This window comes from Lycium barbarum, chromosome 8, assembly GCF_019175385.1.
Source record: "Lycium barbarum isolate Lr01 chromosome 8, ASM1917538v2, whole genome shotgun sequence".
NCBI lineage: Eukaryota > Viridiplantae > Streptophyta > Magnoliopsida > Solanales > Solanaceae > Lycium > Lycium barbarum.
This window is the reverse complement of record NC_083344.1, coordinates 125,905,475-125,918,914: the sequence shown is the minus strand read 5'-3', so window position 1 is coordinate 125,918,914 and position 13,440 is coordinate 125,905,475. Positions and strand designations below refer to the sequence as shown.

Here is a 13,440-nt window from a genome sequence, read left to right as displayed (position 1 = left end):
GAGTTTGGTAGAACCTAGTAACTTAGGCTCAAATGAATATTCTATTAAGATCCCAGTAAGTAAAAAGAATTGTGATTCAAAATCCATAAGCTAAAAATTCTTCCTGACTCCGCGCCTTTGAGAGACACCGTTTTGAATTTATGTGGTTTTAACTACTTCTTTCATTTAAAGGGCATAAACTAGATTGTGGTGTTTATGATCCTTCTGTAAATTAATATTTCACCACAAAGGAATCCATTATCCAAAATACAAGAGTATGATTCAAAGAAAGAAAATTGTTTCCACTGGGTGAGGGAGGAGGAGAAAAAAGTTTCATGTGTATTCCTTAAGTTCGAGTCACCGAGCAATTCATCGAGTTGGAACCAAAACAAATTCAATGAACTATTTGAAATTTAGGAATGGTTGGCATGAACCAGGGGCGGAGCCAGCCCTTTGGTTGTGGGTTCGGCCGAACTCAGTAGCTTTTGTCCGAATCATATATTTGTATTAAATTTTTTGTCAAATATGTACAAATTATTAATTAAGAACCCAGTAACTTTAAAGAATTAGAACCCCGAACCCACAAACTTTGAATCCTGGCTCCGCCTCTGCATGAACAATTGCGGGCTATTAAACTGGAGTGGACACACTCGAAGGATAGCGACTGCGGATTCCCTTAGCAACAAAAAAAAAGCAATAAAATCAAAAAGGATAATGTTAATCTAATACTTTCATGTAATAGTCTCAAAAATCTATATATTTATATCGTTTTAGTGTAAAACTAATAAGTATATCTATTAACATGTCCATTTTATTTAGGAAAAATCGATATCATTTGCAAGATGTAGGTTGTTGTCCATATATAAGTTTAATACTTATATCGGAAGGTTTAATATAATGGGGCATTCGGCTGCTGTTCGGCGCATGCAATCAAACACAAAAGTTTCCACCAACAAACGTGCACGAAGCCTAGCTACTACTTTAATTTCTTCTTGGCTCATCTCATCAACAGAGTATAATGTTTGCCTAAATACACATATAATATATGAAGCACCTCTTGATGATAACGAAGTAAAATAATTTATTCCTTTGATTATTAGCAAACCCTTGAACTGGTAATTACGACAGGCTACTTTGAAAAAGTACGTGTCATCCAAGGAAAAAAAGAAGAATTTAAAGAGGAAATTGTTAATTATCACTCCCTATACCGCCGGGCTTGTCACAACAAATAATTTACACGTACGGTAGATAGTTGACACTAAATAAAATATCGAGAAATGATACTTCTCTCAAGTTTCCCATCTCCAAGTTGACACGTAATACTAACGGAGAGGTAATTGTATAATTTTTAACTCAGTTTATAGTTCAGATTGTCTGAGCTAATATTGCAGTATACAAGCTACATTCGTCCCTAAACAAAGTGTACTTTAGAAAACATTCTACACACCAATGAGGTACATACTTTTTTTAATCTGATGTAACATCAAACCAATTCAATTTATTATGATTAAGTGATTTAATGAAGCAAAAATATATTAACAAACCATGATTAAACAATAATCGTGTATGTTTAAACACATATCATGCATCCATTGATTTGAAATAAACACCCGAATAAATCAATCACATAAAATAATCACAAATATGTGTTATTCTGGTAGTGATCAAACTCTTCCATTCCCAACAAAAAGGGAAATTAAACCTACTACAAAAAAAAAATTACAAAAAATAAAAAAAATCTAACCCTACCAAACCTCATGGTACAAAAGAATTAAACATCTAAAATAATTACTCCTAGCTCATAAATCCTTGGATCCATTTCTTCATGCTATGGTCGCACTAGAATTGTGATCCAAAAGTTACAAAACATCCTATCCTCTATGCTAATAAGATTCATATATCTACAAAAACTCCTCTACCAACTCGCCAAAATCAAACTTCCCATTGCAGCATTCCACAGCATTGACCACTTCTTGAAATGCATTGACACTGCATGGCACCACTAGTCCACTTGTTTGCTCAAAGCCAAACTCATTGTAAGTTTTCTCCAACAAAATCTTGAACAATGGATGAGAAAGATAGCTCGTTGGAACGACGAATCGTTCTCGTTCTTCTCCCACATATAGAGCTAAGTTCCCTGTTGGTATTGAGGATTTAGGGCTAGTGAGCGACCATTCTTGATTGTCCTTGATAAGAAAGTACTCATGATGATATGATTGGTCACGATAAATTGCATTACTGGTTATGGCCTTAGCCTTTTTGGCTAGTTTCTTAACTGAAACAAACTTCTTGATCCGTAGCATTTCAATTTCCCCTTTGGATTTAGGCAAAGAATTTGGGTTGAAACAGTAAGAGATAGAAGAGGAAGTGTAGAGAAGAAAGCTTAAGGGAAAGAAGTTTAATTTCTAGACTAATATATATCCACTAAAAGAAAAGGGTGGGTGGGGATGATTTTTTTAGTGTGGTAGGAGGCTGAGAATTTGTCAAAGAAAACTATCCTTCTTGTAGTTTATTTATGTTAGAGATCTTGTTTTATGTATTTTTGACTTGTCTATAGTTTAGAGCAATTATTAGTAGATATCAAAATAGCCTATCCAACCAACAGGACATTATTTATTGGATGGTGTATGACTCGAAAAATGTAAAGGGATAATAGTATTTTTGGACCTTCTATTATTGGTAAATTATAATTTTGGTCCTTCAGACATATTGACCTTCAATAATTAAAATGTTTATTGTTTAGTCCTTTTCTGTAGAAAATATATTACATTTGATCTTTTTTAGAAGCATATTACCTTCAATTATGGAGCAACAATACAAACTTAACATAACATATTGGTAATTAAATGGTGTATTGATTAATAATTTTGGTAAGTTTGTGAATATTCACTAGCGGAGGGATCAAAAAGGCACATTTCAAGTAACTGAAGGTTAAATGTGCTAAATCAAATATTACAAGAGCTAAAATTGAAATTTACAAATTATCAAGGAACCAAAAATGTTGTTAGCCCAAACATAACTGTATATAATTGGAACTAGGGGTGTTCATGAGTCGGTTTTTGGTTAAAACCAAAACCAAACCAACTTAATCGATTTTTTAATTATAAAAACTAAACCAAACCAAATCAGTATAATACATATCCATCGGTTTGGTTGTTGTCGGTTTGGTTTGGTTTGGCTAATTGTATTTCTCTCTTCCCTTTTTTTTCCCAATTATTAAGAAAGACTTTTCTATCACTTTTCAAATTATAGCTAATCCGTTAGTAACTTTTTAGTGTGGGAGCTATAATTTTCATGGATTATGGAGAAAATGTCTTAAGATTTATAAGCTTTAATCAACTGAATAAAGTTTATAAAAAATACAACTACTTTTATTAAGTAAATCTCATAGTTGTTTCTTTGAATAAATGAGTTTGCATTCATGGATTCCTTTTAAGAAATGGGTTTAAGATGTAAAGTTCATTAGCCTAATAGAAATAAAGAAACCTTTGATGAAAAAGTAAACAAAGTATTTAAAATTATACATAAAAGTTAATTCATGGTGTACAGAGAATTATTAAAATAGTGTATATGATTTTGTCGGTTTGGTTCGGGTTACTCTGCTGGTTGTTTTTAATAAAATAGAACTAAATCAAATATTATCGGTTTTCCAAAATTCAAAACCAAACCAAACCAAACCCAAATAACTATCGGTTTGGTTCAGTTTGCGGTTTGGTTCGGTTTTTAACCAAATCGTGAACACCCCTAATTGGAACAATATTTCCAAGAAAAGAAAAAAAAACTTTGTTAGGTATAGATGAATGGATGAGAACAAGAGCAGGTTCTATCAAATACTCGTAACCACTAAAAAGGACTCGCTAAATCAAATATGAACAACTACTTAACTAATGGATTAGTTATAACCAACCTACTCTACCCCAAAGTATATAACCGTCGATGATTGAAGAAGAATATACTCATGGTTTAGTTGAAGGCTAAACGTAATTCCTTCCCATTTGTCAATCGTAATTCCTTCCCATTTGTCAATCTAAAAGAAAATTAAGGAGTTAGGGTTTTTTTGTACGAAAGCTAGAAAAATCACTTAATTCACCAACTCCTCAATTTGTTGGACGGCTGAACGTCAAAATCTAAGGAGCCCTACGAAAAGTATTTATTATAATATTAAAATCCTTTCAATATTAGTCATATTATTAGGTGTATAAAATTAGTCAACCACCAAACTTTAAAAATGAAGAAAGACAAGAAATTAAACGTGCAGACACATAACGTGTGGAAAGAAGACCAAAAAAAAAAAAGTTGGCAATATTAATGGGGGATTTAACTTACTAAAAGTCTGGGGTGTTTGGCTCCCATGGGCACGTGTATCGTTGACTAAATACTCACAACGGAAGAGTCGCAATGACCGTTTTGAAGTACAATTTCTTTCGAGTGACAGGTAAAATCCTTGCAAATGATTTAAATACTCGATGAGATATTATAAGTGGCAGAGTGACCTCTCTGCCATGATCCAATATGGTTCAGCCTTTTGTCACTTCATGACTCGTAAAAAAAAAAAAAAAAAAAAAAAACGAAAAAAACTTGCCAACATTTTCCATACTATTGTTTTTTTAATTTAATCTATTATAACAATCTAATAGGTAACTTATATTTTTTTTCTTAATATTATCAATAAGGAGTACTGATTGTACAAATAATTAAAATGACTTGTTTGTATAAATATTATTTAGAACTCGAATTCATCAATGGGGAAGAACACGCTACTCTGCAAGATGACAAAGACATATTTTTCAGAATGGTTGTTTATTTTGAAAGGTATTCTATACAGTGTTTTGAATTACTTTTTGTGTGTGGAAATAGCTCACTTCAATTGATAGTAGTCAAAATTAATTAGAATATTCTTTGTGATTTGACTTCACTCGTTTGTATATTAATGCCTAACTTGTGCATAATATATAAAAAAATATGTAATGATCAGTACGAAATTTTGTACCTGATTCTCGGAAAATAGCATTGCAGAAATTTCATTAAAGTATAGAAGAACATTCCATAAAGATTCTTCTTCACAAATCAATAAGTCAATAACTAGAGTTGTCTTTGAGAATATGTCTTTTTTATTTTTAAATTTAAAAATTACTCTACCCAACCTAGCTAGAAGAATGAGAAATTTACATTATCGCGTTCGAACAACTTTAGAGTATCGGGTTTAAAGTTTGATTATACTTTTTTTTTTTCCAGTTCTTCTACAACTTCAGAAGAAGTGAAACCTTCTGGACGGTCATAATTTTTCATTTTTTATTTTTGATAGATAGTTCAATTTCTAGACCCGAGTCTAAAAGTTCCCAATTGACTTGTATGAAATCTTCCAGGTCTAAAATATAACGAACATCTCAGCGGCCTCTCACGTAATACTCAATTATAGGCAATAATTTTATAATCTCCTGAAAATTTAGCTCCCGGTTGGCCATAGATTTTGGGAGCATATTTTAAAGATTTACTTTCAAATTTTTGTTTGGCCATAAGATTTTGACAGATTTTGAAAACAGATCTTCAAATTCCCATGTTCTGGCTCAACCTGTTTTTGGGCCAAGTTCTATGTTTTGGCCTTTTTTAAACTTTTAAAAACTACCCCAGAGTTTTGTATTTTATAAAAAAAGATGCATCTATTTATGACCCAACTAAATCTATCTACCATGTTCCTCCATTAAGCTGTATTTATCATGTTTCCACAATTAAATCAGTCTCTTCTACAAAGTGAAGATCATTTGTAAAATGTGGAAAGATTATATTAAGAATAGCTAGTTATTACCGTTGTTTTCTTTTTCTTACACGGATGGATCTTTATTTTGTAATTTGAATTGTAGTAGTTAGTAAGTGTGTTATTAGCAATTGTTATTTAAATATCATGTTCTACATAATTTAGGATTAACAAGTATGTATGTTTTGTATGGTTGATATTCTTGATAGTTTTTAGAACTTATGGGTATAGGTAATGTTTCATGTTTTCCAAAACAAAAAAGTGAAATATGTTTTGAAAAATTATGGCCAAACACATTTTCAAAACTTGAAAATCTTCGCCCAAATCAAATTTTCCAAATTTTTTTTGGGAATCTATGGCCAAAAGCTTACTTAGTTCTCATAACTACGTCACGTGATATTCTTATTGTGGGACTGTAATATATATTTATTTTTATCCTAATTGCCTATTGATCAAAACTTGAGGGATTGCTTCTGACAAAATGGTTAATTAACTTTCTAACGTTTGATATCATTTCTGAGTAAAAATTATTTATACTTTCACTACAAATAGCTTAAATCTTAAAGGAAAAGAACATTCTTGTCCCCTGAAAATAAAATAATTACCCATTCATACTCCACTTACTTTCATGCCCTGAAACTGTTTACCCGAAATGCCCCCAAAATTATGATATCAACATGATATATAAATATACTGAGTAGAACGGCCATAGAAACCTAAAAAAAAAAAATCACTTTATTAGGAATTTTTGAAGGTAGAGTTGTGTTTGGTTATAGTTTTTGCAAATAATATTGGATTGTTTGAATGTACTTTTCTAAAAAACATGAAATATGATTTATACTCCTCCTTTCTAAAAACTAGCAGAACCATTCATATTGGTTGAAACAGAACAAGCGATTACACAATTACATCAAAACAACTAATACATTAGTGAAAACAACTTTTAGGAAACTTCAAATTCACATACCACAATTCCTCCCTGACCATCAACCCCCCCCCTCCCCCCCCCAAAAAAAAAAAAAAAAAAAAGGGAACCAAAGCTCCTTTGAGGAAGAGGGAATGATAAAAACTTATCTGCATCGGGTGTTTACACCCATCTCAGTTAAGTTAACCATAGATAATAAACTAAGGTCTAGAATTCTTTTTTAATAAAGATTTTTTTTTTTAAAGCAAAGTTAATAATGGAAAATCACAATGGTCTTTGTCATTACAAATTTTTGGTTACCAAAATCTTATTTGCTATTGCAAATATCTAGACCAATGTCCTGTTTTTCATTACCAAAACGCGACACGAACTAAAATAAATAATTGTAAACACTATCAATACTAGAATAAACGAGGTTAAGTTTATAAAAAAAAAATTAGGGTAAAATTTGAAAAAGGAAAAACAAAAGCAAGGGTCAAAAACATAAAGTGAAAATAGTGAAAACAAGGTTTTGGTTGTTTTCCAAATACAACTTCAAGTTATATTTGGAATTTTCATGACCAAACACTATTTTTCAAAAAAAGTGAAACATTTTTCAGAAAAAAGTGAATAATTCTCATGGCCAAGCAGGTCCTGAGATGGTATCATGTCATTTATTCAAAAGACACTCGGTATCATGTCAATTATTCAAAAGACACACTTTTCTAAAAAAAAAAAAAAAAAAACTCTATGAGATACCATCATTTTATATACATATACTGTCAGAGGCGGGTGGAGCATTATAATTTGGGGTTCAATTGAACCCCAAACTTTCGATGCAAGGTAAAAATTTATATGTAAGAAATTACTAATATTATAATAAATAGTAGATATGAACTCATAACTTTAGAAATATAATGGTTTAGTGCTAAAAATTTAAAATGTTGAACCCCTAGAATTTAAATCCTAGATCCGCCTCTATATATTGTGATGGTATCGTGGACGACTGCTTCAGTCCTTCAATAAGACACTCTCCAGTCCTCTGTAATACCATCGCGGTACATAAATATACTGAGACGATATCATAAATGACTGCATCAGTCCTTGTCTTAGTCCTCCATGATACCATCATGATATATACTGCGATAGTATCAATGGAGAAAGGGTTTGGTACTCTAGTAAATATTTTCGGCCGATTGAATAAAAAGCAAAATTAATTTAAGAGATGACATGAGCGGATAAATATTTTATATTTTAGGGATATTTTGTGTTGTTTTCCCTAAGTAGTATTGGGAATTGGAAGTACGTTAGGGATATTTGAGCTTTCACAAAGTGAGTGTTCAGAGGAACGGTCTTTCTTGTGCATGTGTTCTTGTGATGTTAGTTCAAGGAAGCATAAAGAAGTTCCCGGTTTGAGTTGACGTCATACTTCTAGTTCTAAAATCTAATTACTATATTGGTTCGCTCAAACACAAATTCAATCTCTTTTTTCTATCATTTGCCACCTAACTCTTTTTTATAGCCCAGAAATCTTTGAGCATTCGAAATTCGATGGATAATGGACTCGTCTTTCTACCGTTTTTCACTTAAATAGCCGGTTTTGTTTATGGCAGGGTTCGAACCCGTGACGTGCCTAATTCACACTTTATCCCATTTTAACAAATATTTCTTGTTCAATCAACTTGATTGTTGATGGAGAAATGTATCCTCATTCCGCTAATTAATGTTCTTATACGGTCTTTTAGATCCAATTTGATTGTAATATTATTTCGTGTAGCCCCATTTATAACCTTGTAATAAGATAATTAATGAAATTCATGTGACATGACCAGGTCCAACATATATAGAAGATGACTGTTTCTTAATCCTTAAAGTCTACTGTCCTTGATATTAATTTATACCCTAAGTAACAAAAGTATACTGTGGACAGTTGACTTGCTGGTTATACATTATAATTGAAGCAACTAAAGTGTTTCTGTAATTGCCTAAACGAAAGCTCGAAACAATTACAATTTTTTGAAAACAAAATTCTAAACAAGAGCAAGTCAAAGAAAGAACTGATTATGTCTTCAGAGACATATCACCTCCTTGATGTTTTGCAAAAGATTGAAAACGACTGGAGACTTCAAAAGATCGAATCGACTTCCTTAAAAGGGAGTTCAAATTCCTTGATGTTTTACTTAGCCTGAAGAGCTTCACAGATGAATGCTACATGCCAGAGGTCATACAGAAAGTCCAAAATCTGTTTCAGGATGTTGCAATCGACCTTGGAAAAATCGGTCCAGATTTTGATCTTATATTCTCTCAAGTGCAAAACAAGATTTGGACAACTAAGTTGGAAATTAGAGCTGAATACTTCATACTGAAAATAATATCATTCAACTTTCATCCAAGAAGCATGGGTGTTGCTAATCCCATATTTGTAACAGAATTCATCGATAATGTGGTGGAGAATCTCAGTGATATACTGAAGATTTGTTCCGGGATCCAAGACACATATAGAAGAGGTCTTAAAGGAGTTGAATTTGCTGAAAACTTTTGTCTGCTTTGTTTCAAACAGATGCACAGAGCCCCAAAGCCAACAATATTTCTTCACTCATGTTTTAGTTTTGGCTGTCCATGCAGCAATAATTCCCTGGTTGTATTTGCCATGTCATGTGAATGGAGATCAAGACTCGGCTATAGATTAAATGAATCGTTTGCTTTCTGAGCTCTTGCGAATGAGAATTAAGCCCTTTCAACCATGCATCCCCAAGATCTATGTTGAGATTCGTCAAGCTTTGAAGTCAACACAATCACGATGGTATCCCATTATCCAAATTGAGTATGTAGCTTATTGTGAGGCTAGCTTTATAAAGAGTCTCCTACACAATCTGGAAGAGATATCAACTATTAGTACACCAAGTCGAATAGTTGCTATAAAAGATCAAATGGGAACCCTTCAGGAGATGCTGAACCTCTTGAGAGTCAATCTCATCCCTCTGCTTGCGCAAGATCTCATATTTCATATTCAAGATATAGGCACTGTAATTGCTGATGTCGGACTTCTCGTTTACTCGTTGTATGATAACGAAGAGGAGAAGGAAGACATGACTTTGGAGGATCTTGATTTTCCTAGCAACATTGAACGTATCAAGGCAGTGATTTACCTCATCATACAGAAGGCCTTCCAATCTAACTTGCCAAGGATTCATGGACTAGGGCTATGTCGACTTTCTTTTAAACAACCTGAAGGAGTTCCAAGACCGATACGCACATTCACTTGATTTTTTTTAACAATCACCTTCAAAGAATTCAGGACGAACTTGAGAGTGTCAATTTTTTCTCAAGGACGCTGCAGAAGACCGACACAATAAGCATGAAAGACTTCAAGATTGTGCTACATTATTGATTGACAAAGCATATGAAGTAGAATTCATTGTTGATGCTTGTATAAGAGAAGTCCCTGACTAGTGTCTTGTTCGTTGGTTCGTGGACATCATAGAGGAGATTATACTTATCAAGACTGAGATAATGCAGATTCATGAAAAGAAAATGGTTGAGTTTGGCTTAGGATTACATGATACTACTGCCACTGCCACTGCCACTGCTACGACTCCAATGATGAATCAAGAATTTGTAGGCTTTGAGGACTTAATGGCAACATTAAAAGAAAAGGTAATAAGAGGATCCAAAGAGCTAGATGTTGTCTCAATTGTCCGAATGCTAGGACTAGCTAAGGCGACTTTGGCCAACAAACTTTATTTCGATGAGGTTGTCATATCTCACTTTGATATTCGTGCACAGTGTTGTGTGTCTTAAGTGTATACGTGTAAGGAATTGTTACTAGCCTTCTACGTGATGCTATTGGTGAAACCCCTATTTATCTTAGCCCGCCTACTAATGCTGAGGTAGCAGATAGGCTACGGGAAATTTTGTTGTCCAAAAGATATTTATCCTTGTTGATGACATATGGGAAACTACTGCATGGGATGATTTAAGATCTTGTTTCAATGATGCTAATAATGGCAGTCGAATTATCCTCAGCACGCGAGATCATGAAGTTTCCATTTATGTAAAATCTATTAGTGATCCCCTTCAGCTTAGTATGTTTAAGGGAGATGAAACTTGGAAGTTACTTGAAAAGAAAGTGTTTCGTAAAGAAAGCTTCTCTCCTCACCTCACTGAAGTTGGGCAAGAAGTAGCAAAGATATGTGGAAGGCTGCCTCTTTCAATTGTTCTGGAGGCAGGTATTCTCGCAAAGGCGGAGAAGAAAGAAGAGTGTTGGAGACAAGTGGCTGCAGACTTAGGTTCGCAAATTCACAATGATTTAAAGGCCATTATAGAGAAAAGTTATCAGCATTTACCTTATCATCTGCGACTTTGCTTTCTTTATTTCGGAGCATTTCTAGAGGACGAAGAAATTAAGGTTTCAAAGTTAACATGGTTATGGATGTCAGAAGGATTCATAAAAAGTTGCAAAGACGAGAATTTAGAAGATACAACAGAATGTTACTTGGAGAATTGCTATGACCCCACCTAGCTCAAGTCCATTCACTAGGAGCCAAGCAAAGGAGCTTCAAGACCTTCAAGCTCTATTCATGAAGAAGGAAGCATTTGAGGAGCTAGAAGAGAAGATCTCAAGAGTCTACAACATTTGGAAGGTGGCTTGGGAAGATTTGGAGAAGACATCTCAAAGTGGCTAAAAGTGCAAGAGGGACATTTTTGCAAAATATGGGCGTTTGATGCAAATCTTGACCAAGAATGCAATTCAAGGTCAAGAGTACAATTGGGGGCCACATTTGCAAGTTTTAGTCATCTAGATGGTTGAAAACCCATGTTGGGGATATTTTTGCGAAGAGCCACCTTTGGGCCTTTGTTGTAAGCCTTAGACTATAAATAGGAGACTTGTCTCATCATTTTCATTCCCTTAGCTTGAAAATTGATGAAACTTGAGTGTATTAGTTTGTTTAGTAGTTAACTTAATATAGATTGTTTGGCTTGATTAACTAAGTGTGATTTCTTAGTTGTGCCTTGAATTGCTTTCCGTTGAATTTGCCTAGGATTGCTCATTTGTGGATTCAAGTTGAGTCAATTCTTTGAAATTCAAATTGCTTAGGTTTTTAGGATACCATTCCAATTGAAAGGGGTTGGTTTCATATACCCAACCTTGTTCATAGAATCTATCCCAGGGGTCTAGTATCCATCCATCTACCCTTCTTCCATCTCTATTCTTCATCTATCCTTTATTTTGATTTTCTTGTTCTTCAAGTTTTTCTAGAGTTTCTTAGGTTGAATCTTATCAAATGAGTAATCCTAGGCAAATTCAATGTAAAGCAATTCAAGGCACAACTAAGAAATCACACTTAGTTAATCAAGCCAAACAATCTATATTAAGTTAACTACTAAACAAACTAATACACTCAAGTTTCATCAATTTTCAAGCTAAGAGAATGAAAATGATGAGACAAGTCTCCTATTTATGGTTTAAGGCTTACAACAAAGGCCCAAAAGTGGCTCTTTGCAAAAAAATTCCAACATGGGTCTTCAACCATCTAGATGACTAGAACTTGCAAATGTGGCCCCCAATTGTACTCTTGACCTTGAATTGCATTCTTGGTCAAGATTTGCATCAAATATCCACATTTTTCAAAAATGTCCCTCTTTCACTTTTAGCCACTTTGAGACGTCTTCTCCAAATCTTCCCAAATGTTGTAGACTCTTGAGATCTTCTCTTCTAGCTCCTCAAATGCTTCCTTCTTTATGAATAGAGCTTGAAGGTCTTGAAGCTCTTTTGCTTGGCTCCTAGTGAATGGCCTTGAGCTAGGTGGGATCATATCAAGAATCCAATTGGAGGAAATGTAGTGACGGATGTTAAGAGGAGTTCTACTGGTAAGGTCAAAGCATGTAGGATCCATGACCTTTGGCTTAATTTCTTCAAGGAAAGAGCTAGCAAGGATAATCTTCTACTATGGATAAAACGGTAATACACCAAGTACTGATACTTTATTTTTCAAACTAACCGAGAATTCAAGTTATATTTGAAAATTTAAATCTTACAGTTATACTTATATCTTCATATAGGAACCAAAATGGCGATCCTCCTGCTTGTATTTATTCTCATAAGCTGCTTGCTCAACGTCGCATGTCCATTTATGGTGCGAAGGATAATCTTGAGGCATGGAGTTCATCTTGCTCACTTGTTGGCTCTGTATTTTACAGACATGAAAACGAAAGCACTACAATTGACCACGCCTCTCACTTTTTTCGGAACTTCAGGTTTTTATTGGATTTGGAGTTCACCTGTATTGATTATATCCCATTGGAGCTACCTTACTTGAGGTATTTTGTAGCAACAATGACTCGTGAGATGATTACTTCATCCATAGCCAATCTTGGAAACTTTGATACTTCCATCATCTGGAAGAAGTTTTCCACTAGCTATTGAACTTTTGAAGATAGTTAAATTGAGACAACTGCAGACATACTTCGAACTTATTTCACTTCACATGTTGTAGAGGAATTACTTGTTGATAGCTCCTCAAAGTTTTACGACTGGGAGACTCTTTCCTCTCTACATTTTTCTCATACCGAAGATATGGAATTGATGTTGAGAAAAACACCTAATCTCCGAAAACTGAAATGCTCATTGAATGATTATTCCAAATCATTCCCTATCTTGGATTTTCTGACAAAGCTAGAGACCTTCAAGATTTATTCCCCAAGGCATCCACACGGAAGAGATGCATACATCTTCCCATCGTATCTCAAAAAGTTGGAGAAAAGAGATTAGACTAGTCATTGCACTAGTAGCGTCTACGAG

At 33.9% G+C, this 13,440-nt stretch overlaps 1 protein-coding gene across 1 annotated transcript; it reads right to left on the bottom strand.

Annotated features, from left to right (window-relative positions):
* Positions 1 to 1,491: 1,491 nt before the first annotated feature.
* LOC132605436 (auxin-responsive protein SAUR71-like) lies at positions 1,492 to 2,479 on the bottom strand. Its single transcript, XM_060318583.1, has one exon. It carries the CDS (start codon positions 2,280 to 2,282, stop codon positions 1,881 to 1,883), a length of 402 nt encoding a protein of 133 aa, XP_060174566.1. The 5' UTR covers positions 2,283 to 2,479; the 3' UTR covers positions 1,492 to 1,880.
* Positions 2,480 to 13,440: the final 10,961 nt, after the last annotated feature.